Genomic DNA, 26,048 nt, shown 5'->3' on the forward strand with positions numbered 1-26,048 from the left:
GCACCAGACTCCTTTCAGACCCTTTAAAATTCTCAGCCTAAATCTCTGCCTGTTTTAAAGGCCAGTCCAGCTCCCATTGAGGGTAGTTACACCATTGTCTTCGGTGCCAGTAGGATCAAGCCTACTATCTGATACCAAACATGGGAAATGCTCCACTATTGACTAGGCTTCCTTAGCAGATTTTTGACTGTTTGCTTTAGATATCACTGTAAAATAAATTGTTTAATTGGGTTCAGTAGGTGCTGAAAGCTTGGTTTTAAAAAAGGTTGAATACTGCATCATGAGAGCATAAAATATCTGGTATAATTTTAATCCTGAACATTTGTTCTTTAGGTCGTTCCAAGATATTTGCACCAACAGAACCATGCTCAGAACTGTGTACTTAGGAGGTCTCCTTCAGAGAGTCAGTCGAGTGTTTAACTTTTTTTCTTTTAATAAAACATGCTGACTAAACTGAGTCTTTGAATACAAGTTCATAGCTACCTATGAGAAAACTCCACTAGTAATTTTAGGTTAATAGCCTTTTAAAGAGACAGCAATAAACTAGCAGTTTTAAGAGACGTTGTCAACTCAAACAGATTTAAAAAAAAAAAAACAAGTTTGTACAAAACCTAAGGGCCCATGGTGAGGATCTTCAGCTGTCCCTTTGGGGGCGTCAGCTTTACAGTCACTTTGTACCACTCTGGCAGTGCAAAGTGACTAATATAAAGAAGGAGCTGGCTCAAAACATGCTGTAGAGCTCTGTGTTATAGTGTGATGGATTTGCTAAGAAGGAGACTACAACTCCCATTTGCTCTCTCCCCATTCCCTCCTGGCCAGGTAAGAGAAAAGCTCCTGAACCAGGAAGTAGTCGAACTCTGTTTGGAAATGGTGGCTGCCTGGCAAGCAAGTTGCTGCAGGGAAGCTGATTTCAGAGCAAAATCCCCAGGAACCATTTGCAGAACAGGCTGTGAATGTCAGATGATACAGCTGAATGCAGCTCTGTATGCAGAGACTGATGGGGGAACAACCGTGGCTGGGCAGGGAGCCAGAGCAAAGGGGCCCCAATGTGGAACACTAACTCATCCTGGCCTAGAAATCTCTAGGTGCCTATTTACTTGACTAGAGATTGGACTGGAGACAGCACCCCAGGCAAGTAGACCTGAAGAGCCCTAACTGTCCATTGGGCTGTCCCAGGGAGCCAAACAAGAACCGCGATTGCTCACTTTGAACTATAACTGGTTATGCTTCTGTACCTAGGGTATTTGCAACCTTTCCCTTTCCTGCCAGCCCTTTTCCTTGGCCATGTGTCTGAGTAGTTATTGGGGTCCACTATGGCTAGCACCAGTGAGGCCTAGCTGATGAAGCACCTACAGTGCTTGCCTCCAGGTTGCAGTATACTCAGCATGCTACTGGCATCCTAGGAGGTTGTGTACAGGGAAGCCCCAGTAATTACAACAGACAGGATAGAATAACTTTGCCCTTTGGAATCTGGGACTAAATAGTGCTATGTACAAGTGCCAGTTATTATTTTAATACTGTTTTGGGGGAACAACAGTTTGTTCTTCCACTGTAAATGGAGAAAAACAAAAAGCACAACATTTATTTAAAGACCAAATTAATCCTGTACGCATGTCCTGAACCTGTGTTCCATACATGCATAAGAAGTACCAGGAACAGGTGTACATTGCAAATCACAATGACAAATTTGTGGCTGTCTTAAAGAGAAGGCTGGAGAAGCATATTGGGATTGATTGCCCTAAAGGATGTATTTTCCCAATTTTGATAGTTCTTTAGGTTTCCATCTATAAAGAATGGATCGGACGCAATTTTCTTCTGGGTTTGGTGTAATTTTGTTCTTTGAAGTGCTGTTGATTTCCAGATCTTGTTTTGTTAGGAATTCGGGGCCTGTTACATGTGATGCAGCACTGAGTCTGCATTGATGGCACCAAACATTTGCCAATCTGCTTCAGTCTCTGGCAGAAATGAATGGACAGCTTGTCCTTGTGGCACGGCAGGCCTATGGTGAAAAACATGATGAAAGTTAGTTATAGTCTGAGCGTCTAGATGAGAGTAACCTATGTCCATGTCTAGATCTGTGTGAATGCATGGACAGAATAGCAGGGAAGCAGAGTATCTGAGCTCCAAGGCAGCACCTGCACCAAGGACCTTTGATGAACAAGGCCCAAACCACAGTGTGTTACACCACTCTCAAAGATACCACATTTACAGATATGCATTGCCTCCCTGTCCCACTGCACTACCAGTGATTGCTGGCTAGCTTGGGGAGGGGACTTCTGAAGAAGCTGTAGGAACTTACTTTTCTAAGAGGCCGTGTTGACTGGGAGGAGCTGGTGGTAGCTTTCGAATAAGGCAGGAGGGAGCAGATACTCGAGTGCAGCAGTTCAGACCCCATTCTGCCCCCTCACTTTCTGTAAAGAACACACTGACCCATTCCTGTGTATTATCTTGCCATCTACCTGTGCTCTGCTCAGCATTCTCAGTCCCACATTACTTGTGGCCTCTTCAGCCTACCCATATCCGGTGTTTGATTACAGTAGAACAATGTCCAGTAAAAGGCCCATGTATCAGCATGCAGCCACCTGACTGGAGGATCATACCCAGAATCTTGATGCAGCTTTGGGCCTGTGCAAGCAAACCCCATGATAGCTCCTCAAAGAGGAACCTCAACCTGTACCATGGTATATCTAAGCAGCTGCTGGCCAATCATGGGACCAGGAAACCAGGCAGCAGCGCAGGGAGAAGATAAAGGAGCTCAAGGTGACGTACCAAAAGACCAAGGATAAGAATTCCAAATCTGATACTGCCCCAACCACCTGTATGTTTTATGGTGAACTGGACTATGTTCTGAGCAGTGCCCCGAGCACAGAGTTTGTGGAGAAGAGGCACCGAACAGCCAGCCCAGAGAGGGGTGGCCCCAGGTTTGGGAGAGGACTGGCCCTGAATCATAGAATCTCTTCCTCGATCTGGGCCAGTAAGAGCACAGCAGATGGAAAAGAAGCAGGGGAGGACACAGTATCTAAACTGGTTAATATTGGCCCAGCCCTCTCTGTTAGTATTACGAAAGATATGATGAAATATTTGGGCAGGTTTTACCCTATAATCCTAGCTGCTGCTTCCATTATGAGTGGATGCTGTGCCGTCATACACATCTAACTCACCCGCATCCCCTTTGCTCTCTCCCTGCAAGACTATTTAAAATGGCAGAGGAGTGGAGACCTACTTGAAGAGTGACTGTCTCACTATCAGTGCTAAGGTGGGTAGTTGGTGATGACCTCTCCTTAGCTTCTGAAGGCGAATCCAGTACCGGTCTCTGATAGAAAATTCTGTCGGTGCGTATGGTAGCGGCGCTGGCAAAGGGAGTTTGTGTGCTATCAGAACCAAGGACTCCAATAGTGCCAAAGGAGGTGGTCGGTGCCAGGTTTCTTGGGGCAGGCACATATGGTGCTGCTGTTCCCCGTGTTGGAATGGATGATGTTGAGGTGCTTAGTACTGGCATGCTCAGTGCTGAAAACGAAGACTTCCTTGGATTTTGATACTGTGGCGTCAGCACAGGACTCCACTTTAAGACTGTGGGAGGAGAGAGTCTTAGGAGACACTTGCAGTCCTTGTACTGCGGCGGAGAATCAGTGCGGTCCCTGGAGCAGAACTCCTTGTGCCCCTGTATGGATTTGTCACTGGTGTGGCTGGCAGGAGGGTCTTATTTAAAGCAGCCAAGAAGATCAGGGCACTGGTCACGTGAGACTGAACCGGTACCTGACACTTCTATGAAGGTCTGTCCAGAGTTGATGCTGCCATTGTGGATCTTTCCAAGAGGAAGCACATCAGCTTTGCCTCCCTCACCATTCAGGCATAGTTTTCAAAAGAGGTTAGCACTTGCAAATGGGGACAGATTTTCAAGAGAGCTCAGCATGTTGGATGCATGTTGGGTGCTGAGCTATTTTGAAAAATTTCACCCAAGGGTATTAACTTACCTGCACTTTTCCTGCATTCTTGCGTATTGCATTTCTGAGATTCTGGAGGCTTGAACTCATGCTCACACATAGTTTGATCTTCGGCTTTGTTATCTTCTGTATTGATGCACTTTACTGTTCTTTGCTGAATGCCCCCTCCACAAGAAGCAGTGCACTGAAAGAGATACAATTAATTTATCCCAAAGCCTTCTGAATGGGGATTGTGTAGTATGCTTTTAGCATGTTCATCAATTAGCGTAAAGCAGCTCTAATCTTTGAGTTGCTAAGCAAGGGATGCATGACCAAGATCTAAAGTACTATGTACCTTTCAAGGATTCCCAAAGATTTGCGAATATTTTCTACTTGTATTATTATAAGAGCAATAAGGATATCAACTTCAGACAAAAGGAAAGCAAGGCAAAGAAAAGGTTTATCTATATACTCTACATACACATTCAGATCTTTTCCACCTGTTTTTTCCCATGAGATTGCCCACTAATAGATTTGTGAACTGCATGCCCAAAATGCCATCTTCCTGTATAACTAGATGTTAATGCTATACTGTTGTCTGACAAATCCATGACATCACTGGACCTGCTATTACAGTCGCCTTGCTGTTTAGTCCGAGTCTGTGTACCTATGGTAAAATGGTATGGGTTTCAAATCAAAATAAGCATCTGATACCTTGCTGTTACCTTGTTCTCTATTTATTATTAATGTTCCCTTTTATGGCACTGTACAGCACTGTGGAAATCTACAAAGAAAATGTTTAGAGTAGACCCTCAAGAATAATAGACTGTACTTTATCTTACAGCCAGTAAAAAACAGAACAAAATCTCTAAAAGGTTGTAACCATCTGTAGAGCACTAATAGAAGATATAAGCTAAACCAAATATATGAGGCAAATTTCAGCTCCAAACACAGAGCCATCTAAGGCTACTCCTACACTAGGAGCTAGAGTTGTGATTCCCCTGCTCATGTGCATATATACTCACACTAACTCTCACTGAGATAATGTGAGCATAAATAGTGTAGTCACCGCTAAGGCACAGCAGAGATGTGCTGAGTACAAACGCCGGGTGGGTATATACTCGGCATGGCTCAGCCGAGCCTCCGGTGCTGCTACCCTTGCTCCTGTGGCTACCCTGCTATTTATACTGATACTAGCTCGATGAGAGTTAGCTTGGGTACATGTACACAAGCAGGGGAACCACGTCCCTAGCTCCTAGTAGAGATGTAGCCTAATGCAGCTAGTGAGCGTAAGGAGAAACTACACACGACTAGCAGCCTCATCAGACAAACCATGTTAATCCTTGAGCATGTTAGGCATTCTGATCAGGAGAGACTGACTGCTGTAGCATTTTGGAGTGGGCCAGTGAAATAATTTTCTAGGTGGTCCTTCCCTAAAAATTGGTGTTGGTTGGAAGTTTTCTCTCTAAACTGTTTTTGATGGAAAATTGGGGTTTTGACAAAATGAGATTTTTTTTGGTGAAAAGGATCTGCTTTTTGTGGAAAATTTTGACTCTTGGTTGAAAACAGAACACTCTAAAACTGAAGAGATTTTGATTCAGAGACATCAACACGGTGCCTCATGGGAGTTGTAGTGCAGATGCCTCATGCCCCCATTCTTCTCTATAGGCCAAGTTTCCCAGCCAGGCTACGGCCAGGTCTACACTACAGACCTATATCAGCATAACTACTTCGCTCAGGGGTGTTTAAAACCCACATCACTGAGCGACATAGTTATACCGACCTAACCTCCACACATAGCGCGTTTAGACAGCTATGTCAACAGGAGAGCTTCTCTCGTCAACATAGCTATCACCTCTCTGAAAAGTGGATTAACTATGCTGACAGAAGAAGCTCTCCAATCGGCACAGGTTCATCTTCACTTAAGTGCTACAATGTTTTAAGTGTAGACCTGCCCTACATCTCCCAAATTGCACTATGGACAAGCACTTCCACAGGGGCTCAACAACAAGGGGGATGGTGGTGCATCATGGGAGATATAGTCTTGCTGGGGAACCTGGGTCCTAAAGGAGAATCCATGAGGGTCTGAACTACCACTCCCATGAGGCATGGCGGTGGCATTTCTGAGTCAACATCTTTGGCTTTTAGCTAAAAGTTTTCAGTTTCAATTTTTTAATGCAACATCAACATTTTCAGAGGGGAAAAATAACCATTCTCCAACCAGCTGTACTAAACATAACTAAATCTACCGTGATCGCACCACTATGGAAAGGCCTGGCCTTAAGGTTTTGGAAAAGCTGAATGAGTGGCTTCCTTGAAGATATTTAGGCTGCCAGTATCTTTCTTTGCTCCAGGACAACTCCAGCCCAACTCTTTCTCTTTATCCAGATGCCAATATAGAAAAATGTCTTCAAGATACAATTCTCCAAGTAACTGGGGTATAAAATAATCTACAACTATTCATCCGTCAAGGGGTTTTGTGTGCATTCTGGTCAATTTTAGAGGTGTTTCCCCCCTCTTCTCTTTGAATATACAGTAGCTAGCAAGATAAATCATAAATCTTGAAAATTACCACTTCATGTCTTTTCCCTAAAACTTACAGAGCTATAGAATGTCCGCCAAGGCTGTACAATTATTAAAAGTGGGATGTGTACCTCTATTCAATTCTGCAAAGTATCCTCTTTCTAGTCTCTCTCTCTGTCCATAAAGGATTTTGTTGTAATTAGTATAAAGTATATAAACGAGGCCCTAGACATTCAGTGGCAACTTCCAAAATTTTTAAAATTGAGGTTTTTATTGAATTAAATAAAATTAAATTGAATAATACAGTCAGTACAGTAGCCCAGTGTTATTTTGATATTAAGTTCAGTTTATTTTATCCTGTTCCCCACATTTTCAGTATAACTCAGATGTCATCTTTACATTTTAGCATTAAACCTCATTTAGATGAATAGGGCAGTTCATACTTCTCATCTATTGTTTCACGTGGTCTGCAAACTCAGGAAGATAACATTGGTCTATTAAATTCAGGGTTTGTCTACAATTTAAACACTGGAGTGGTGGAGTGGGAGAGGTTCTGCTCCTGGCCCAGGTAATCTACCTCTCCAAAAGGTGGTAGCTAATTCTCCCATTGACTTGGTGCTGTCTACACTGGGGGTTAGGGTGGTATAACTGTAGATCAGGCCTCAGTTATGTTCAGACATGGGGGCTAGAAATATAGAAAATGAAAGCTGAGGTTCTGGATCCCAATTCTGCAGCAAGGGATGAATTTCTTGACAGTGAAATCATGCAATATGTGAACAAAGTCTATATGCTGCAGAAAACACCCCCTCACTGAAAAGACAACCTACTTGGCATTCTCCATCTCTAAATTTTTATTAATCTATAAAGGTTTCTATTTTATACAAAAATTAACTAGTATTCTGATAATCATTTAAAATGTGTATCATCTTGAAGGAGCTCCAGAAGAAGTCTTTATATTAGAGTTAGGAAACATCATTTGAATTGCTAGAATTTTTCTAAATGGTAGAAGTTCATAAGTGGTCCCCCATTCTTTATTGTTACATTTCACTCCAGAAGTACTATTCTACAGCTAATCCTTATTCCAGTGTCTCACCTTATGTTATTTTAGGGGGTTTTTTTAGATGAAGCCTTTTTATTTTGCTACACGTGATTTTTTTTGTCAAATTCCCATTTACTAGAATTTGTTTTGAGCCAGTATAAATGTAAAACTAGATTGAAAAAGTTAAGGCAATTTTTGCTTGACTGAGCTTGTAATGAACAGTTAAAAAGATCAAAGCCACAGCAGTATTACTTTGTAAATCCTGCCATAAAAAGCTGAATTACTGTACATTTTGAAAACAAAACATCTATTTGATTGACTGCTTTGTATGATATCTTCTCCCGTACTAAGAATGCTGCATCTTAGCTTTGGAAGATTTATTTCATGGTTATGTAGCAGAAAACTTAAAGTGGAACAAAAACAGAACATACCATGAGTTGACTTTAATAAACCAATTACTTTCTGTTACATGAATTTGATGTCTGGAACAATGTTAATGGAAAAACCTACCAATAAATAAGACTCATAGAATATTCAGGTTCCATTTTATGGCCTTCTGCTGAAAAATTAATGTATCATTTGCTTTTTTTCTCTTAGCATCAATGAAACATCAGTTGGAGATTTGTATTGCACACTGCCCCTCATGGCTTGCCATTTACTATTGTAATTTATATTTAAGATTCTGTTTTTAAAAATTTTTTAAAACAGTTGGTGGGATGTTTATGCAACATACCTTCTACTTTGAAAAATATTTGTAAAGTAGTATTAGGATATAAGAACATAGGAGAGAAAGGGTTATTGTGCATATGCCCCTTCTCCAGGATTGCACATATAATGTACATATATACGTACCTAATATTTGAGTCTTTATTATAGTTTCAATCTATTTGCCTGGTACTAAAGTTAGGTTTACTGGCCTGTAATTGCCAGGATTGCCTCTGGAGCCAAAGTTAGCACATGTGACTCCATTTTGGTTTGGGGCCCACCATTGTCTAAAAGCAAGCACATCATGCACCAGGAGGAGTGTTCCTTAGATACTGCATTCCTGTGAAAATCCTCCTCCTTGTTTCCAGCCTGCCTTGACTCCCGGTATCTGTTCTTTGTCTGTCCCTAACTCCCTATCTCCTGGCCTTTGATGTGAGGCCTCCCATCCTGATAATAAAAGTTACTGATGCATGGCTTTAGGACCATGCTCTGTAATTAACATACTAGTTTAGCACGAGGAATGCACCAAGCAGGGATTGGTGGTAGATAAGAAAAGGGTGTGTTTATTGGCTAAGGTTTCCGATGCACGAGGGCAACATGCTTTGCTAAGAGGTATATAACCTTTGTATAATCTGTATTTGGGGTCCCCTCCTGGCTAGCAGGTGGGCACCACGCTCGAGCATAATAAACTTGGTGTTTTTTGGGAACTCTGCAGTTGTGGACTTTGTTTATGTGCCTCAGCTAGATTCGAACTGTGCGTGGCCTATCAGGTATAATTCGCAGCATTTGTGTGCGTGTCCTACCAGGTGTAATTCGTAACAAGCCTTTAAAACAAAAAACTGCTAATATTAGCTATCCTCCAGTAATCTGGTAGAGGGGCTGATTTAAGAAATAGATTACCCACCAGAGTTAGTAATTCTGCAATTTCTTATCTGAGTTCCTGCAGAGCTCTTGGGTGAATGCCATCTGGTCCTGGTGACTTATTACTATTTAATTTATCAATTTGTTCCAAAACCTTCTCTACTGACACCTCAGTCTGGGTCTGCTCCTTAGATTTGTGCCCTAAAAAGAGTGGCTTAGGGTGGGGATCTCCTTCACATCCTCTGCACTGAAGACCAAAGGACTGACATACTCACAAGAAGGGGTGAGCAGAGACTTAGGGGAGAGAGCATATAAGGCTTTTAACTGTGTTTCCTAAAGATCTGTGAGTTGTGTATGCTTTGACAGTAAAAGTTACAGTGGTATCAGAAACTCCTGTGCAAAGACCTGTGCGCCTTATTTTATCTGCCGTATGGTCCCTGAGGAGTTAAATTATGAACCAGAGCATCCACGGATATGGTGCTCTGGGGGAGTATGCATATGTGACTGGAGAGACCTGGGAGGTCTGAGCCACTGGCCTACGGAGTTGGATGGAGGAGTCCCATATCCCAAGGAAAGGGGTTAGACAGGGTATCTGCACCCATGAGTATACCAATGGGCCCAGAGCTAGAAACAGTGACCAGATGCTGCCTAGGCCCAGATGGCTTGGACACATGCGATCCAAAGACTGGGTCCAATTACAACAGACTGGTGACTCTCCACCAAGGGGACTCAGCCAGGTCTGTAACAGAGTGTGTGCTTTACACAAAGAAGCAGAACTCTTTTTTTCCTTTACTGCTTTGCTCTTCTCTTGAGACTACCTGAATCCATATCTAGATTTGCTGCTTCTACTACCCATGGAGCTTCCCTATATAGTTAACCTGCAGTTTTTGCCTACAGTGCTTTTAAAGCAAATATCATGTGGATGAGAATAGGTGGAAAATGATAAATCTTCAAACAGATACAATTACAGTATCACAACTGTGGTAAATTCACTCCACAACACAGCAACTAAAAATATAAATATATCTGCATGGTGAGCTGGCCTTTCAGTACTTTTTGAGAAGACCCTTGTTCTAGTTTTATCACTAACTGTGCACTAAGAACTGGCTTGCCATGTATACTGTACCTCACAAACACTGTACATAATTATTAAAGGGCCTGACTTTGCTACCCTTGTTCTCATTGACTAGTTCCTTACTCCTTGAGCAGTACCACTGATTTTAATGTGAACAAGGGTAGCAGATTTAGGCTTTAATTTATCAAATAGATTCTTATTGATTCATTTTAACCAGATAACATTGGAGAATTGGAGTTAATTAGCCAAATCAGGTTCTGTGTCTGAAGTGGATGACTTTTTAGTTGTGGTGGTGTATATTTTACTATGCATTTCTCAAAAGCCAAAAAAAACAAGGATTGAATCCTACCGAATTCCACGTCCCATTTATCCACTGAGTACAAGGCTGCCCATTGCAGCGTGCCGTGGAGTTAGGCTTTTTCGTCCAGTCACAATAGTCCTCTTCTGGGCAGTAGATGTATCGTTCTTGCAGACCACCGCCACATGTTCTCGAACACTAAAATAAAACAGCACACCAGAAAAGAGTAAAGTGAAAGCAATTTTGGGTGGTCAAAAAAATATAAACAGGCTGCAAAGGAAGTAGAGAACATATTTATTTGAGAAATGCATGATCATTGAACAGTTAGTAAGAAGCATTTATCTGAAATAATTTAGGACATTAGCAAGTATAGTTTAGCACATACATCAAGTCTGATGACCCAAAGTTGAAGATAATGACTGCATAATGTATTTCTTTAATCTTTTTTAATGACACAGATGGGAAGGGGCTGTTATTAATCTGGAGTAGGAGGCAGAATGTTATTAATAAATTCACTCCTAACATTCATAATGAAAGCAACATAATATTACTCAGATTTAGTGTAGGGACAATGATTCATGTCATAATGTCAGAAAGCAAGTCATGTTTCTGCAGGTTTAATCTGCAATATTAATGTAAGACTTTTGCTCACTGGGACAAATTTACAAGATGCAACCTCTCACTTTCATGAGGCTGCTTGGGGATATTGAAAATCCACACGGCACATACTAAACCTTTAGCTACAAAAATGGCAATAATCAACCATCATACAGAAATATGGACTGAGGATATTTTTAAAACTTTCTTTCCAAACCTGTTTTAAAAAGTGATCATGGTTGTGACGTCTTGAAATGCACCAAAGGCTTGATACACGGCTGGGAATATAATGGGCCAAAAATATTTTGGATAAAATTTTGTTCTTGGGCTTTCCTGAAACTTCCCCTATCTGATGATCTGCTTTCTGTAAAAGGAGCTGCTCTCTCCCTTTAGGATAAGCAGAATATCAGAGTTGAGGACCAACTTGCAGGTCTGAATCAGAATGTTATCCTTAAATCACAATTTGGAGTGATGTGTCACAATATCCTCAGTGTGAAAAGAGAAGCCATGGATGAACAAGAGGGTTTAGTAGATTTATTACATAGGCTAATGTTGAAAACTTTTTGCCAACCCTTACCTCCCCCAAAACAAAACAAAACACACAACTTTGGTGGTATAAATAAATAGAAATTGTATTCAAACCACACATTGGATTTGGTTTTGCAAAAGTAAATCCAGCAAATGAGATTTTTACAAAACTAAAACCAAACCTCTGCAGCTCCTCTCTTATTTTAGGCATGGATTTTCAACAGATCCTACGGCAGTTAGATACTCCATTTCAATATTGTTCTCAATGTTATTGTAGCTGTGTAGGTCACAGGATATTACAGAGAGATGGTAGGTGAGGTAATGTCTTTTATTGGAGCAACTTCTCTTGGTGAAAGAGACAAGCTATCAAAGAGTGTAAGCTTGAAAGCTTTTCTCTTTCACCAGCACAAATTGGTCCAATAAAATGATCTCACCCACCTTGTCCCACTGAATTTCAATGGAATTTAGGAAAGTCCCATATGCATGTTTGAAAATCCCAATGTTGAAGCTTAAAGGAAAATTCTAAACTGGTCATGGCAGAAAGACCAAACAGAATGGCAGGAGAAGGTAACAAACAGAGTGAGTCTTGTTTCCTGGTCCAATATGGTACCCGAAACAAACCCTGTTGAGGCTTCTCTAAGATGATCTCTTCTGCTGTACATCAGGGTATGGAAATTTGGGGTGTTCTGCATTGCATAGTACCCGCAGGCCCACGTGACGGATGCCAGCACATCAGTTCTCTCCATGCTCATGCTTGAGTGTTCACGCTGCATTGTTATGTCAGGCTCCTATCTGTGCCAACGTGTCCATACTGCGCTATGTAGACATGAGTCAGGTGCTGTGGCTTTCGGGGGTGTATCCCAGGGACCTTAGCAGCCTTGCTAGCTGTAGAAGCTCTAGGGCTTGCTTGGTTCATGATGTATTGAGGGAGAACATGTCTGTCCATCCCATAGCACTTGACCAGGAGTGTGCTTAGCCCACCAGCACATCTAGCTGAGCCATTTTTTGGGTCTGCAGGCTCTCTGCAACTGGAGTCAGTAACATGGTGTAAGACCTTTTCCTGATCGTGCTTTCACTGCTATTTTGGGAATCAGGCAGAGCATCTGTGAAATGCTGGTGGACATTTTGGTGGCAGTATTTGGCCTATTGAAGGCGCTGTCACAGTTCAGGACAAATGCACTTGTATTTCACCTCAGTGGCACAGCAAGGACACCCACTCTTGACTTTCAGCTCCCCAGCTGTTGTCTCTCTGGAGTGGAGACATGCATCTCTCTCCTTTCTGACAGGGTATTCCCAGGCTAGACAGTTTCCTTGCCTTCGCTGTGCATTCCCAGCACAGAAGAATACTCTAGGACACCTGCTTGCTCTCTCTTCAGAGACTGATAACAGTGTAATTGCTACAGATATAAAATACCACACAGATGTTTCTAAGCAAGCCGACATTCTTTTTAAGATACAAAGCATTACAGGGAAAACATATTAAAAACCTACACACATGCTAATAAGCTTACTAGCATTCATCCCATCTCTCACATGGTATAGCCCATAAGATTACTTTGCTAGCTATTATATCCTACTAATCCAGCAAGCTGTATTAAATAATATGTTTCTCTTTCTGAATTAATCCATTTCATATATGATTCTTATATTTTATCAGTATTAATTCCTATGAAATTAGGATGTGTTGAGGCATGTGATATGTGTTTCCTAATAATTATATATAGAATAAGTTTTGCTGAAATGCAAGAAGCCTGCCTGCCTGTATCCAGCTAAATAGCTAAAAGTATGATTAGTTAAGAGTAAGTCAGCATAAAGGCGGACAACCTGTGGCACAAATGAAAATGGTCCCTGAACTTTGGGGAACCGAAGGGAGGAACTACATACAACACTGAACAGGTTTATCTGGCGTCTGCAACCAGTTGGTAACTGCAGGGCACACCACAAACCTGGAAGTCGCCAAAAAAGCCTACGTTGGAGTGAGATAATCCTTATTAATATGCAAAGAGTAAGTGTCATAATCCACTAATGTATAGGATAAGGGTACCCAAAAATTTCTTAAGGTACGAAAACAAGATTTGGGTATAGTACGTTGGGCCTGAATTAAACAGTGTAGGGATCTTATAAAATACCATGTAAGAATATCTTAGGAAGCTTTTTCTTTTCTTTGTTCTACCATATTCTACATCTTCTATCATGCTATCAGCTCAGCTTGTGTAGTATAGTATAACTACTCAACATTCCTAACTATTGGGGAAGCCAGATCCATCGTGTTATGGGATATGCCAGGAGTAAGGCTGGTCCTTCACCTCCTATTACCGGGTCCCCAAGGAAGGGTGTGAGTATGTTAGGTTAAGGTACTTATAATATGAATGTTACCACCAGGAGTTTTGGAATTCTTTTACTGTTTTGCAGTCATAAGTTTCACAGCATTTATTATTCTTCTGTTAATCTCACTAAAGCTTTTGTCAATTTGGTATTGTCCTCACTGTAAGTGTTTTTGCCAAGCACCCTGAGAGTCCTCTCCCGATATAGAATTCTCTGAGTTCTTGGACCCTGTAGTCTGAATTGGACAAGAACTTATAAATCTTCTGGTCGGATGTGAGCAGCGGCGAACCATAACAACTAACCCATAAAATTCAGGTCAACAGGTTGGCGAGCCAGCAAGAGTTTCAAGGTGTGCATGGCAAACACTTATTTAAGAGGTTAAAAAAAACTTATTTAAGAAATTAAAAAGCAAAACTCTTTGTGACTTAGTCACTGGGCACAGTCTGGTAGCAGTTTCCTTTGATAACAGATGAATTCTGGGCACCGATCCCAGAGAACTTATAATACTTCCTTTTTTTCCCTCTTGCAGCTTGTGAGTCAAATGGTTTAACTGTTTCATGTCTGTTTGTCTGTTTTATATGGCCAAATATTGGGAGTAATGGTATTGCGTGATAAGGGGTGGGGTTTTTTGCGTATTGAGCAGGCAGTCGCATTGGGCCCAATGAGCCATACTCGTGGTGGCGTTGGAGTTGATTAATATTTTAAGGGCCGTGGTAGCTCAGAACTTGTATGGTTCCAGTTACCCCTTTGTAGTCCCCTCAACTCCCCTGGGTTGCCCCCTTGAGCTGTCTCTGAGCAGTATTTGCCCCTCTGTTCAGTAGGTCCCGCCAGGACCTCTCGATCTGCTAATACACATTGGCCATCAAAGGAAGGGAGAGATCCTACTCCTATCCTTTCTTTTTGGGACTTGTTTGAAGTATTGTTGGACTGGTCTGGGGTATATATAATTTTTTATTACTATTATTAGTTTTGTAAGGCATCTTTAGATCTCTTTAGATTTAAGATTTAGAGTTAAGTTACAGTGTTAAGTTTTTCTCCTTGTTATTTGAAAGGTTAAGTATAGTCAGTGTAAAAAGCAAAAATGAGTGAGGGAAAGGCGGCAGAGCCTGTAGAGGCTGCCTGGGATATAGCCTTAGAGATTTTTGTTAGAAGATGCATTGGGGAACATGGAGGCGGTTTGGAGGAATTGAAAGATAGGGAAGTTCTCTCCAAGCATAGTAACCTGTGGGGTTTTGTAAGTCAGGTGATTGAAACTGAAACTGAGAGAAAGAAAAGAAAAGATAGTGAAGTGAAAGGGATTGCAATGGAGTGTTTGTTGACAGCGTGTGGTCTTCTGGGACGGAAGTTAAATGTGAGAAAGGAGCTGCTCAGGAAGGCACATAAAGCTGTGAAGAAGGATAAGGAAATTCAGGAGTTAAAGGAACAGTTATGCACTGCTTCTGAAGAGCAGTTCTCTCTTTTCTGTAAAGGAAAAGAGTTGGAAAGGAAGTTAGAATGAAGTCAGCATCACGCCCATGAGGTGTGTGAGGAAGTGTATGGGTGGCAGAAATGAGCAGCTGCCAGTTTAAAAATAACTGGAAGGTTATAAACCGACCGTGGTCAGTTGTTGAACTTAAATACCTATGCCCTTTTAGAACCACTTCTCCATATGTTAGTGCTCACACACATATTTTCTCAATTTACACATAGAATGCCACTAACACTAGTGAAAGCTTTTGTAACAATCATATCTTATTGCTCATGCCTTAATGCCAGACAGTTAGAAGGCAGCTGTGATTCACTCTGAAAGGATAAGGCAAGGTGTATGGCGTCGAGCTATATGGGAGAGACAGGAGATGAGTCAGCAGTGGTTTCTATTCCTATCGGGTTAGTGGAACCAACAGAAATTGATCAGCCCGTGGAGCCAGTAACAAGAAGGGGAACGAGAGAGCTAGCTAGTGCAGAGATGGCTTCTGAAGCCGCTAACGCAGAGAAACAGCCCGGTGAGTTACAAGAGGAAGGTAACAGTGAAGTAATGGGAGCCAGTGTGCCAGCAGAAAAGGGAAGTCCTCCGGCCATAGTGCTAAAAGAGGAATTAAGTGAACCAGACACTGTCATCCTAGAAAAGCAAGTGGATGTTGCAGAGGGAGAGAGAAGGAGATTCTGAAGAAAAGACTGTCTCAGCTCCTGGCAGAGCAGGAGAAGCGCCTTTGGAGGTTCAAATTGCCTAGAAAATGAGGCGTGCTGTATAAGAAGTGGTTCAGGTATCTAATACATGTGATACAATCATCACCAGGATTCAGGGGAAAGAGAGAGAGAGCAGCTTAGAGATGTAATTCCCCCACCTAATGTGGTAGCACCATCCAGTTCAGGAGGCTTTTCAGGATCCTCTGATGGGGGCGGTCCTTTGTCATGGCAACCAGGCCAGTCACCAGCACCGCCCAGGTTCCTGGAATATCTAGGAACTCCGACTCCAATAGCCCTGTGGTATGTGTTAATGTCACTATGTGTGCCAGCGGAACTTCAATCCGTAACTTTCACTGGTATAAGGAATATGTCAGCACGGTATGAGAGTGCCCTCCATAGAAGTTATTCAGAACACTACACTAACCATATATTTCCTAGGTTCCACTCAAGGGATATATCTGATCGTTCTGATGAAGGAAGTATTGACTCGGATAGGAGAAGGCCCCCAGGTTTTGGGGGAGACACTTCAAATACTAAGTATCTTCAGATACTGATTCCAGTGGCTGCCCAAACTCTCCAGATGTAATTCCTGACTGTCCCATAGCAGTGATTATAGATATTAGAACTCTGGATTTAGTAGCTAAACAAGTAGGAATGATGGAGGATTCCTCCGTAGCAGTACAGGCACAGCGTGTTCAGGAAACAGGACAAATATTTGGTTTGCCAAGTGATGATTGGGTTAAAATCTTACAGCTCACAGTAAATCGAGCCTTATAGAGCACCTTGCTCCCAGAGTATAGGAAGGGTGAGAAGTCTTTTTCAGAGACAGTGCTGTGCTTGAGCATAATCAGCATCCTGGACAAAAGCCAAATGAGTCTTCCCACCAATTTCATCTACGGTTAAGTCCAGCCTGGCGCAGTCACATGAAAGAGGACACAAATGAACCACAGTATGTTAGCTTGTTGGTTAATAATTCTCTTCCCTACCTACAGGAAAGGGTTAACATGCATATCCATGATGGGACCTTCCTGGATGAGGCCCTGGTTCTTCTAGCCAAGGCCCATACCCAGGGAAACCCTAAAGCAGGTTGGCGTGGAGACCCAGTTGCAACCCTACAAAAGCCACAGGCTACTACCATAGTGAGGATTGAGGGTCCTACCAGGACATCTCAAGGGCAGAACCAGACTAATCCTAGGTCCCCTCAATCTCAGTGCTGGGCCAATAATTTCAATTCACCGAACAATCAACAAGGATATGCATTCGGGCCCCAAGGGGGCCTCGAGATCGTGTTCCTTTTCTTGCAGGTGCTGCGCAGAACTCTTCTCATCCTCAGGGTTCTAGATTACCACCGTCTTATCAGGAGGAGGATCTCTCAGTAGTGTCAATGTTCAAGACAGTGCAGCAAATCCTGGAGACCCAACAGCAGGATATCCGAGAACTCTGGACATGCCTAAATGAGTTGGTGTTGGGAGATCAACGTCAAAATCCTTTAAACCAACCAGTGGCCTCTGTGGACTCAACCCCTCCTCCCAATTGAGTGGCTTATTCTCATGCAGGGTTACCCCTGAGGAGGTGGAAGAGCCTGAAGGCTACCCGCCTATCTATCCTATAGATTACTCCGCATGATGCCAGCAGGCCCCAAGGAGTGTCATAACCCCTTTGGGAAGAGATGCAAGTGGAAGACCCATGGTATCTATAGTGGTAGGGAACCGCCACCTAAATTTTATTGTAGACACCGGAGCAGCAATCAGTATCATCCATGTGAAGGATCCTAGATCCTCTGTTTTGGCATCTGGAAAAACAAAGATGCTATCAACGTTTGTAAACTACCAAGTTATGGCCATGCTATCTAAACCTATCAAAGTACAAATTGGTCACCTGCACAAGACCCATGTCTTTGCGATGCTCACATTGTCAGACCCAAAAGGTAATCTGTTGGGGTCTGATTTCCTAGGTAGGCAGGAATGCGTTACTGATTTGACTAATCAGTTGTTGTGTCTTACTGGAGGACAAGAGTTGGGTTGCCTGCTAGTGGTCATACTGGAGTGTGGTATGGTCACTCCAGCAGAGGGGCCAGAAACAGATGAATACCACCTGGACACGTTAATAGCCAAACGCACTCTATCCAGAGTTACAGGCCATACTTCGCAAACATGCTGATGCCTTTGCTAAACACAAACACGACTGTGGGTGCATGGCAGTCACTATTGTTGTGGAAGGGGGAGATACACCTGCTCAAAAACAATATTCCTTTCCAGACCAGACCACACCTTACGTAGCCAAGGCTATCAAGTCATTGCTGGCCTGGAGAGTCCTGCGTAGATGCACTTCTACAGCCAACTCCCCGATTTGGCTTGTTAAGAAACCAGATGGTTCTTGGTGCCTCACCTTCGATTACAGATGGTTAAATCAGGTCACCCCTACTTGTGCCCCTACTGTGGCAAAGATGCCAGACCTCATACAGTCCTTTGACCCGGAGGCTAAGTGGTTCTCTGAGCTAGATATCAGTAACAACTTTTGGACTTTACCAGTGGCCCGGGAGTCGCAATACAGGTTTGCATTTAGCTTCCAGGGGGTCCAATGTTCCTGGACCCGATTACCACAGGGATATAAAATAGCCTGGCATTGTTCCACGCTCAAATGCGTCAAGTCCTGGCACGATTTTCTAAATCGTCTATATTATTCCAGTACATAGACGACCTTTGCTTAGCAACTCGCACCAAGGAGGAGTATTTGGCAAAGCTGGACGAGATCCTGCAAATTCTTAAGGAAGCGAAATTAAAGTGCAACCCTGCCAAGGTGCGAGTAATGAAAACCATTATCTCTTTCTTAGGTCTTACTCTGACAAAATGGGGTCAAACTCCCTCACAGCAAAAGGTGGAGGCAGTCCAAAAGTTGCTGATACCGGAGGACCTAACAGTGTTAAGATCCTTTTTGGGCTTAACTGGGTTCCACAGGGGTTTCATTGCTAATTTTGCTTCCATTGCAGGTCCCTTGTACCAACTGCTAAAGAAGGATGTTCCGTGTGTGGTTCAGTCCATTCCCACTGAAGCAGTGCTCCAGCTGACACAGGCCCTTGTCATGGCTCCTGTGTTGATCACTCCAAATCCTGAGACACCTTATCACCTGGAGGTGGCGTGAGTGTTAATGCATTAGTGGCTGTTGCTTCCCAAGAGAGGCATGGGAAATTCATATGCCTATGCCTCATGTTTAATGTCTCCAGTAAAACTTAAATACAACAACTGTGAGAAGTACTTAGTGGCCACTAGTTGGGCCATACAGCATTTTGCTTTCCTAACTGGCCTCAGCCCAATCATATTATACTCATTGCACACACCCCTTCAGTTTCTGCTATCTAATCAGGTTAAAGACGGACAGGTTTCAAATGCCTCCCTAGTCCTTTGGGCATTGTTGTTACTGGGGAATGATATCACAGTAAAACTTGTTAGGATGCCATTTTTGCTGCCCACAGCCTTACTGTATCAAGGAGAGCCCCATGACTGTCCAGACACAAACAGAGTCCAAAGGGAATGGTAGAAAGTCTTCTTCCTGCCTCTAATCCAAGAGATAGATTCCTTTAAAGGAAACCACTTCTTTGTGGATGGATCAAGCTGTCATGATCCTCAAGGGAATTCATGCACTGGCTTTGGGATTTATATCATTCCTCCCAAAGGAGAGCCTTGGGAAAAAGCATACTCATGTACCCCACATTCAGCCCAATATGCTGAGTTAGCGGCGGTGGCTTGTGTACTGAAGTACTGTGTACAGGACTCCCTTAAAACCTTGTACCAGCGTATTGGTCTGTTTTCAGACTCCACTATGCGATTGAGAATGAAAAGGCCAACAGACTAGTCAGAGAGGGAGCTCGATCAGGGGAACCATGGAAAGAAAAGGACTTAGAACATTCCTTCATAACCCTTGGTTCGAAGTGTTTAATTGCTGCTGCCAAGGTGGTAGAGACTGACATTCCTTACTTAAAGGAGATGCAAGCATTAGACAGAAATATAGTGGAGATAATTTGAGAACTCTCCAAGACAGAAGGAGAATGGTCATCTATATTAAACCCTGTATATGGGAAATACAAACAATATCTACAAGTGGTGGATAAAATCCTCATGTACACGGGAGGCCTTTTTCCAGTGTGGGTGGTTCCAACCTCCCTAAGAAGGGAAATGATATACATGGTCCATGATACTCTAACAGGAGGACATCAGGGAGTAGACGAAACTGTCCAATGTCTCTTAACCGTGTGATGGTGGCCTCTTCTTAAATTAGATGTACAACAGTACCGTAACAACTGTTTGACTTGTGCCCAAGTCAACCCAACTCCTTCCAAACGTAATGCACCATTACAATCTCAGGTGTATGAAAGTCCATGAATGGCTTTGCAGATTGATCTCATAGGCCCTCTACCGCGAACCCAAAGAGACAACCAATACCTCTTGGTGACTGTTGATCCTTTCTCAAAATGGGTGGAGGCCTTTCCTTTGAAGACCAGTACTGCAAAGGCCACAGCCAAGGTCCTGGTAGAACAAGTCTTCTCTCACTGGGGGATCCCTCCGAAAGTGGAATCAGACCAGGGATCACATTTCACAGGGCAGTTCTTCAAAGACTGTCTTAAATGAATGGAAGTCCCACAGAGACTACACATCTCATACAGACCACAGTCATCTGGGATGGTGGAACATACAAATCGGACCATAAAGGTAATGTTGAGGAAACTGGTGGATGCCAATGGATGCAGCTGGGATTCCCTCATGCCTCTAATTCTCATGGCACTAAGGGCAACTCCTGCTGCATCGACCGATAAGACACCCTTTGAAGTAATGACAGGCCGAAGTATAAGGTTGCCAGAACACCTAATTTGGCACACAAGTGGTACTCAATTGGAGGGAATCAAAATGGACACCTATCTGCAAAATCTGCAGGCACATTTAAAACATCCATCTTTAGGTAGCCACTAAATTGGGGAAATCAAAATGAAAGGCTAAGGCCTACTCTGATAAAACCCAAAAAGAAAATACTTGTGATCTAGTAATGCTGTTATCCTACAAAGCACCAGAGCACAGACTGTGTAATTGGTGGATTGGACCTTTCCGAATCATTGATAAACTCAGTTCAGCAGTGTACAAGATTAAAGTAACAGGAGGCAAGCATACTAAAGATAAAATCTACCACGCTTAATCAGTTAAAACTGTAATGATCATCCAGGTCCCAGGAGCAGCTTGCTTCCCAGGAGCTAGCCGAATTGTCTCCTGAAAACCCACCATAGTTGGAGTTCAAAGGATTGCAGTCATGAAATGGACATTGAGATTTCTGATCTGCTACTCCTTCATCTTTGCCCTGAGGGTAGGACTAAGCCAAAATCAAGACTTTGGGACTAGACTCCTGCATCAAGTACGCCAAGCTGCCCAGGACCATAATACCCGACAATGCCTCCACACTCAGGTGTTTGAACATTGAAAATGTATTGCCCTGCCAAAGAGACTGAACAAATCATTATCACCAGTCAAGGCAATGAACTTACTTTGAAGCTATATGCCAAGTTGCTGGCAAATGACTCTATGGATTCATTCCCACATCTTGTAAACATCTTACGTGTTAATGTGATGGTGAATATTATTTGTGGTTGGAAAGAGGAGACCAAGGCTAAATCTTCACCTTCACAGGATTCAAAGTCAGAAGAATATGAGGTAATCATAAATTGGCAATACACACAAAATCAGGGAAAACTGGTCATAGCAATAAAACGGCGGACCAAACTATCCGCCTGGACTAATGACGCTCATAATAATGATCAACAAAAGAACCAATCATTAGGAAAGGAAATTATTTGCTCTGCACATGGGGACTGTGTCATTAACACAATCACTGAGGCATTGCAATCCCTAGAATTGGGAAGAATCCCCAATCTAATCAAAGATAAGCAATTAGTTAATTGGTATTGCCCTAAATGTTTTGAAAGGCCTGAAGGAGAGATCTGTATGTTTGAATGTATGTCCATGTATCCATTGGAATTATGAGACAAATGGGGTCTGTGACACCACATCCTAACCGAGACAGTTGTTTATTTTCTCAAAATTGTGTTGTAGCATGATCCTGGTATGTTTCATTCACAGCCTCTTTACCTGTGTTTAACTCAGACAAGGATGTATAAGCGGTTGGCTGCAGTACAGTCCATAGGTCACCTCAAAGACTGCATCTACCAGGAACGTGCCAGTGTGCCTCCCTTGGTAGTCTATCACACTCTAACCCAAACATGGAAAGTTCTGCAGATGGCCTGTTGCTCTAAAAAGGGGCCTCAGTATATATGCAGATGGAATGTGTTTCAGGCAAATACTATCTTGTGTGGACTGCAGGGAGAGCTCCAGAATCAATCATTGTTACAGTGTATGGTCCAACTGACCAGATGGAAGACTCCTACGGAGAGGATGACCTATGCTGGAAATAGCCAATTTTGCATAGTAACCAACTAGGAAAGGTTCCTACATGGTTCCTTGGAATGTCAGGTCACAGATCCAAACTTCTGTTTTACTCCTAAGCAGTTTACCTCAATTGGAAATCAAGTGATTTCCCCTATTCCTGCCTTTGAAAATACAACTGTTCTATCTGATCCCTCCTATCAGGATTTGACTATCCAATATACCTCAACATTTTTAGTACATATTCCCCCTCTGGGACTACAATTAAAACAATTGGTATCCCAAAAGGAAACCCACCTTATCCAAATTACAAATGACGTGGATAAGGCTAAACAAGCAATTGTCCAGTTATTAGCTGAGGAAGGCCAAGAAGTAGATTCTCCCTGGGAGGAAATTGGATTAAAGGGATGGATTATTATCCAAGGTATTGCAACCAGAATTGTTTTCATCTCTTTAGAATGTATGCAGTGTAAACTCAATAAGTTACAAAGGCAAACATCTCTGGTACAACCAACTGAATATGCCTCCATAATGCCCATGATAGAGATATATCAAGAAATAGAACCTATTCCCACACATGAACTATCTGTCCTTTCATCAGTGTGATGGGGTTTCTTAGTAATCACCCCATCAAAGGGGGGATTTGTAGCCCATAAGATTACTTTGCTAGCTATTATATCCTACTAATCCAGCCAGCCGTATCAATTAGTCATGCACCAGGAACTGCGTTGCCAATCTCTCCTCATGCTGGGCTGACTCCCTTTCTTTCTAGCCTTCTGTCTTTCTTCTCTGTCTGATAAACAAGCTGTTCATCAGTCTTGGCCAAAATGTCCTGCATCATTTCATCCCCCACTCTCTTCTAACCTGCATGGCAGTTGATAGTCTGCTCCCCAGGGTCCTGGTTCCATGTTTCTGTCCAGCAGACAAGGAAGGGCCTGCCAAGGAAACTGAAAGAGCAGACTGTCTGATCATTTGAGCAGGGTGGGGGTGGGGGAGGGAAGAGGAGGGAGAAAGAGATTTCTACATTTCTCCAGAGGCTGCATCCCTTCAAGGTCAAAGAATGATAATTTCTATCATTCAATTCTGTTTTATTCACACAAAATTCACTGTTCAGAAGTTCTTGCAAGCTATGCTTCAAGCCAACACACATTATGGTAAGAGTCACATACCCAAATCAATTACAATGATTTATAAATCCCCACAATTTTCCCTCAAGCAGGTAGTTCCTATGAAGGATCCTATTGCTAGCTATGGTTTTACAAACCTTGCAGTCAGGTCAAGCTCTGGAGGTCATTGTTATCTTGGAAGTGCCTGAGTGGAGATGAGAATGGAAGCTAGTGAATAGGGGTCAGCTAATGGTAGTTTGAAAGGGAGAAAGGGAAGAAGGAGTAGCACTAATTCTTAAGGTGAGTCAGTTTAATTTAGGTTTCAGAGTAGCAGCTGTGTTAGTCTGTATCTGTAAAAAGAAAAGGAGTACTTGTGGCACCTTAGAGACTAACGAATTTATTAGAGCATGAGCTTTCGCGAACTACACGTCACTTCGTCGGATGCATCCGACGAAGTGAGCTGTAGCTCATGAAAGCTTATGCTCTAATAAATTGGTTAGTCTCTAAGGTGCCACAAGTACTCCTTTTCTTTTTTTCAGTTTAATTTAGTTTTTCTTTTGGCTTGTTTAAATTTTACAGTGTGGTCTGTTGGGAATTGTGTGTTTGGGGACTGTGTGGGAGTGCGGGATCAGAGGCCTACTAGCTATTAGCTGAGTGTGCACTAGCAAGGCCTTTGATCCTTGATCATTCTTGATAACTGTGTTGAGCTAGGAGCAAAAGCCTTATAAACCAGATGCTAAGTGACCAAGGGGCACTAGCAAACAGGGGAGTTTGAGAAGGAGTTTGTAGGAGGGAAAAAGGATAAAATCAACATGGTTCAGAAAATTTACATCGCCAGTGCCAACACTGCTCCTAGCTGCTCCACCTGTACCTGTGTGCAGACAGAGAACCCAACCATGGATGCCTGTACCCAGGTCCTGGGGTGGATTTGCAGAGACTGTGGCCTGCATTTCCTAGTCATAGAAAGCCATGTTAGGGAGACCATCCAGCGTGAGAGGTGCCAACAGATAAATCTCTCAGGAAGCAGGTGGGAGAGCTATAGGAGGAGGGGCTAGGCTGAGAAGGATCCGAAAAGCCATGTACCACTTGCAAGAGGAAACAAAGGGTGGTGGTGGTTGATGACATGACTCCCTTCTAAGGGGGATGGAAGCATCCATCTGCCGACCTGACCAGGCATCCCGGGAGGTGGGCTGCCTGCCATGGGCCAGTATCCGGGACATACAGAGGACTGCAGAGGATCATCCGGCCCTCTGATTACTATCCCATGCTGCTCATCCAAGTGGGCATGAGTGATGCTGCAAGATATGACCCTAAGCAGATCAGAAGTGACTGCAGGGCTCTGGCAGTGAGGATGAAGGAGTTGAGGATACAGGTTGTGTTCTCATCGATCCTTCCCATCGAGGGTAGGGCCCCAGGCAGAGAGACACATCCTGGAGATGAATGAATGGCTGCATGGATGGTACCATCAGGAGGGCTTCAGTTTCTTCAACAATGGGATGCTGTTCTGAGAAGAACTGCTGAGCAGACATGGGGTCCATGTATGAAAGAAGGGGAGGAGTATCTTTGGATACAGACTAACCTAGTGAGGTGGCTTTAAACTAGGTTTGATCCGATCAGGAGACAAAATCCCACAGGTGAGTCCTGAACATGGAGACCTGGGTGGAGGGTTGAAATCTGGGAGGAATATGGGCAATAATAGCAGAGAGACAGAACAACAAGAGGGAATATAGATGGGAACTCTAATGAACACCTTAGATGTCTGTATATTAATGTAAGAAGTATGGGGAATAAACAGAAAGAACTAAAAATAGCAGTGAATAATCACAATGATGAAATCATTGGTGTCATAGAAACTTCATATAATTCATATGACTGGAATATTGATATAGAAAAGTATAGCTTGTTCAGGAAGGGGAGGCCAGGGGAAAAGGGAGAAGGTGATGTCTTTGATATCAAACATATATACACTTGCACTAAGGCTGAGATAGAAGTGAGAGGCAGATCTGTTGAAAGTCTCTGGGTAGGGATACAAGGGGTAAAGAACAAAGGTGATGTTATGGTAGGACTTTACAGACCACCTAACCAGGAAGAAGACGTGGATGAGGCTTTTTAAAAACAACTAACAAAATAATTGAAAACACAGGACTTGGTGCTGATGGGGGACTTCAACTACCCAGATATTTGTTGGGAAAATAACACAGCAGGGCACAGATTATCCAACAAGTTCTTGGAGTGCACTGGAGACAACTTTGTGTTACAGAAGGTGGAGAAAGCGACTAGGGGAGAGGCTGTTTTAGATTTGATTCTGACAAATAGGAACTGGTTGAGAATTTGAAAGTGGAAGGCAGAAGGTGGGTGAAAGTAATCATGAGACGATAGCGCTCATGATTCTAAGGAATGGTAGGAGGGAAAGCAGTAGAATAAAGACAAGGGACTTCAAGAAGGCAGACTTTAGAAGACTCTGAGAATTAGTAGGTAAA

At 42.9% G+C, this 26,048-nt stretch overlaps 1 protein-coding gene across 1 annotated transcript in view; it reads right to left on the reverse strand.

Annotated features, from left to right (window-relative positions):
- Positions 1-545: 545 nt before the first annotated feature.
- ADAMTS12 (ADAM metallopeptidase with thrombospondin type 1 motif 12) overlaps positions 546-26,048 on the reverse strand; it is a 323,221-nt gene continuing 297,718 nt past the window's right edge. The window contains exons 22-24 of the mRNA XM_073343691.1: positions 10,476-10,622; positions 3,975-4,128; positions 546-1,999 (exon numbers count right to left, since the gene is read on the reverse strand). Of these exons, the coding sequence (XP_073199792.1) occupies positions 1,785-1,999; positions 3,975-4,128; positions 10,476-10,622 (516 nt within the window). The 3' untranslated portion in view covers positions 546-1,784. The remainder of the gene's footprint in view (positions 2,000-3,974; positions 4,129-10,475; positions 10,623-26,048) is intronic.

This window comes from Lepidochelys kempii, chromosome 5 (assembly GCF_965140285.1).
Source record: "Lepidochelys kempii isolate rLepKem1 chromosome 5, rLepKem1.hap1, whole genome shotgun sequence".
Lineage (NCBI taxonomy): Eukaryota > Metazoa > Chordata > Testudines > Cheloniidae > Lepidochelys > Lepidochelys kempii.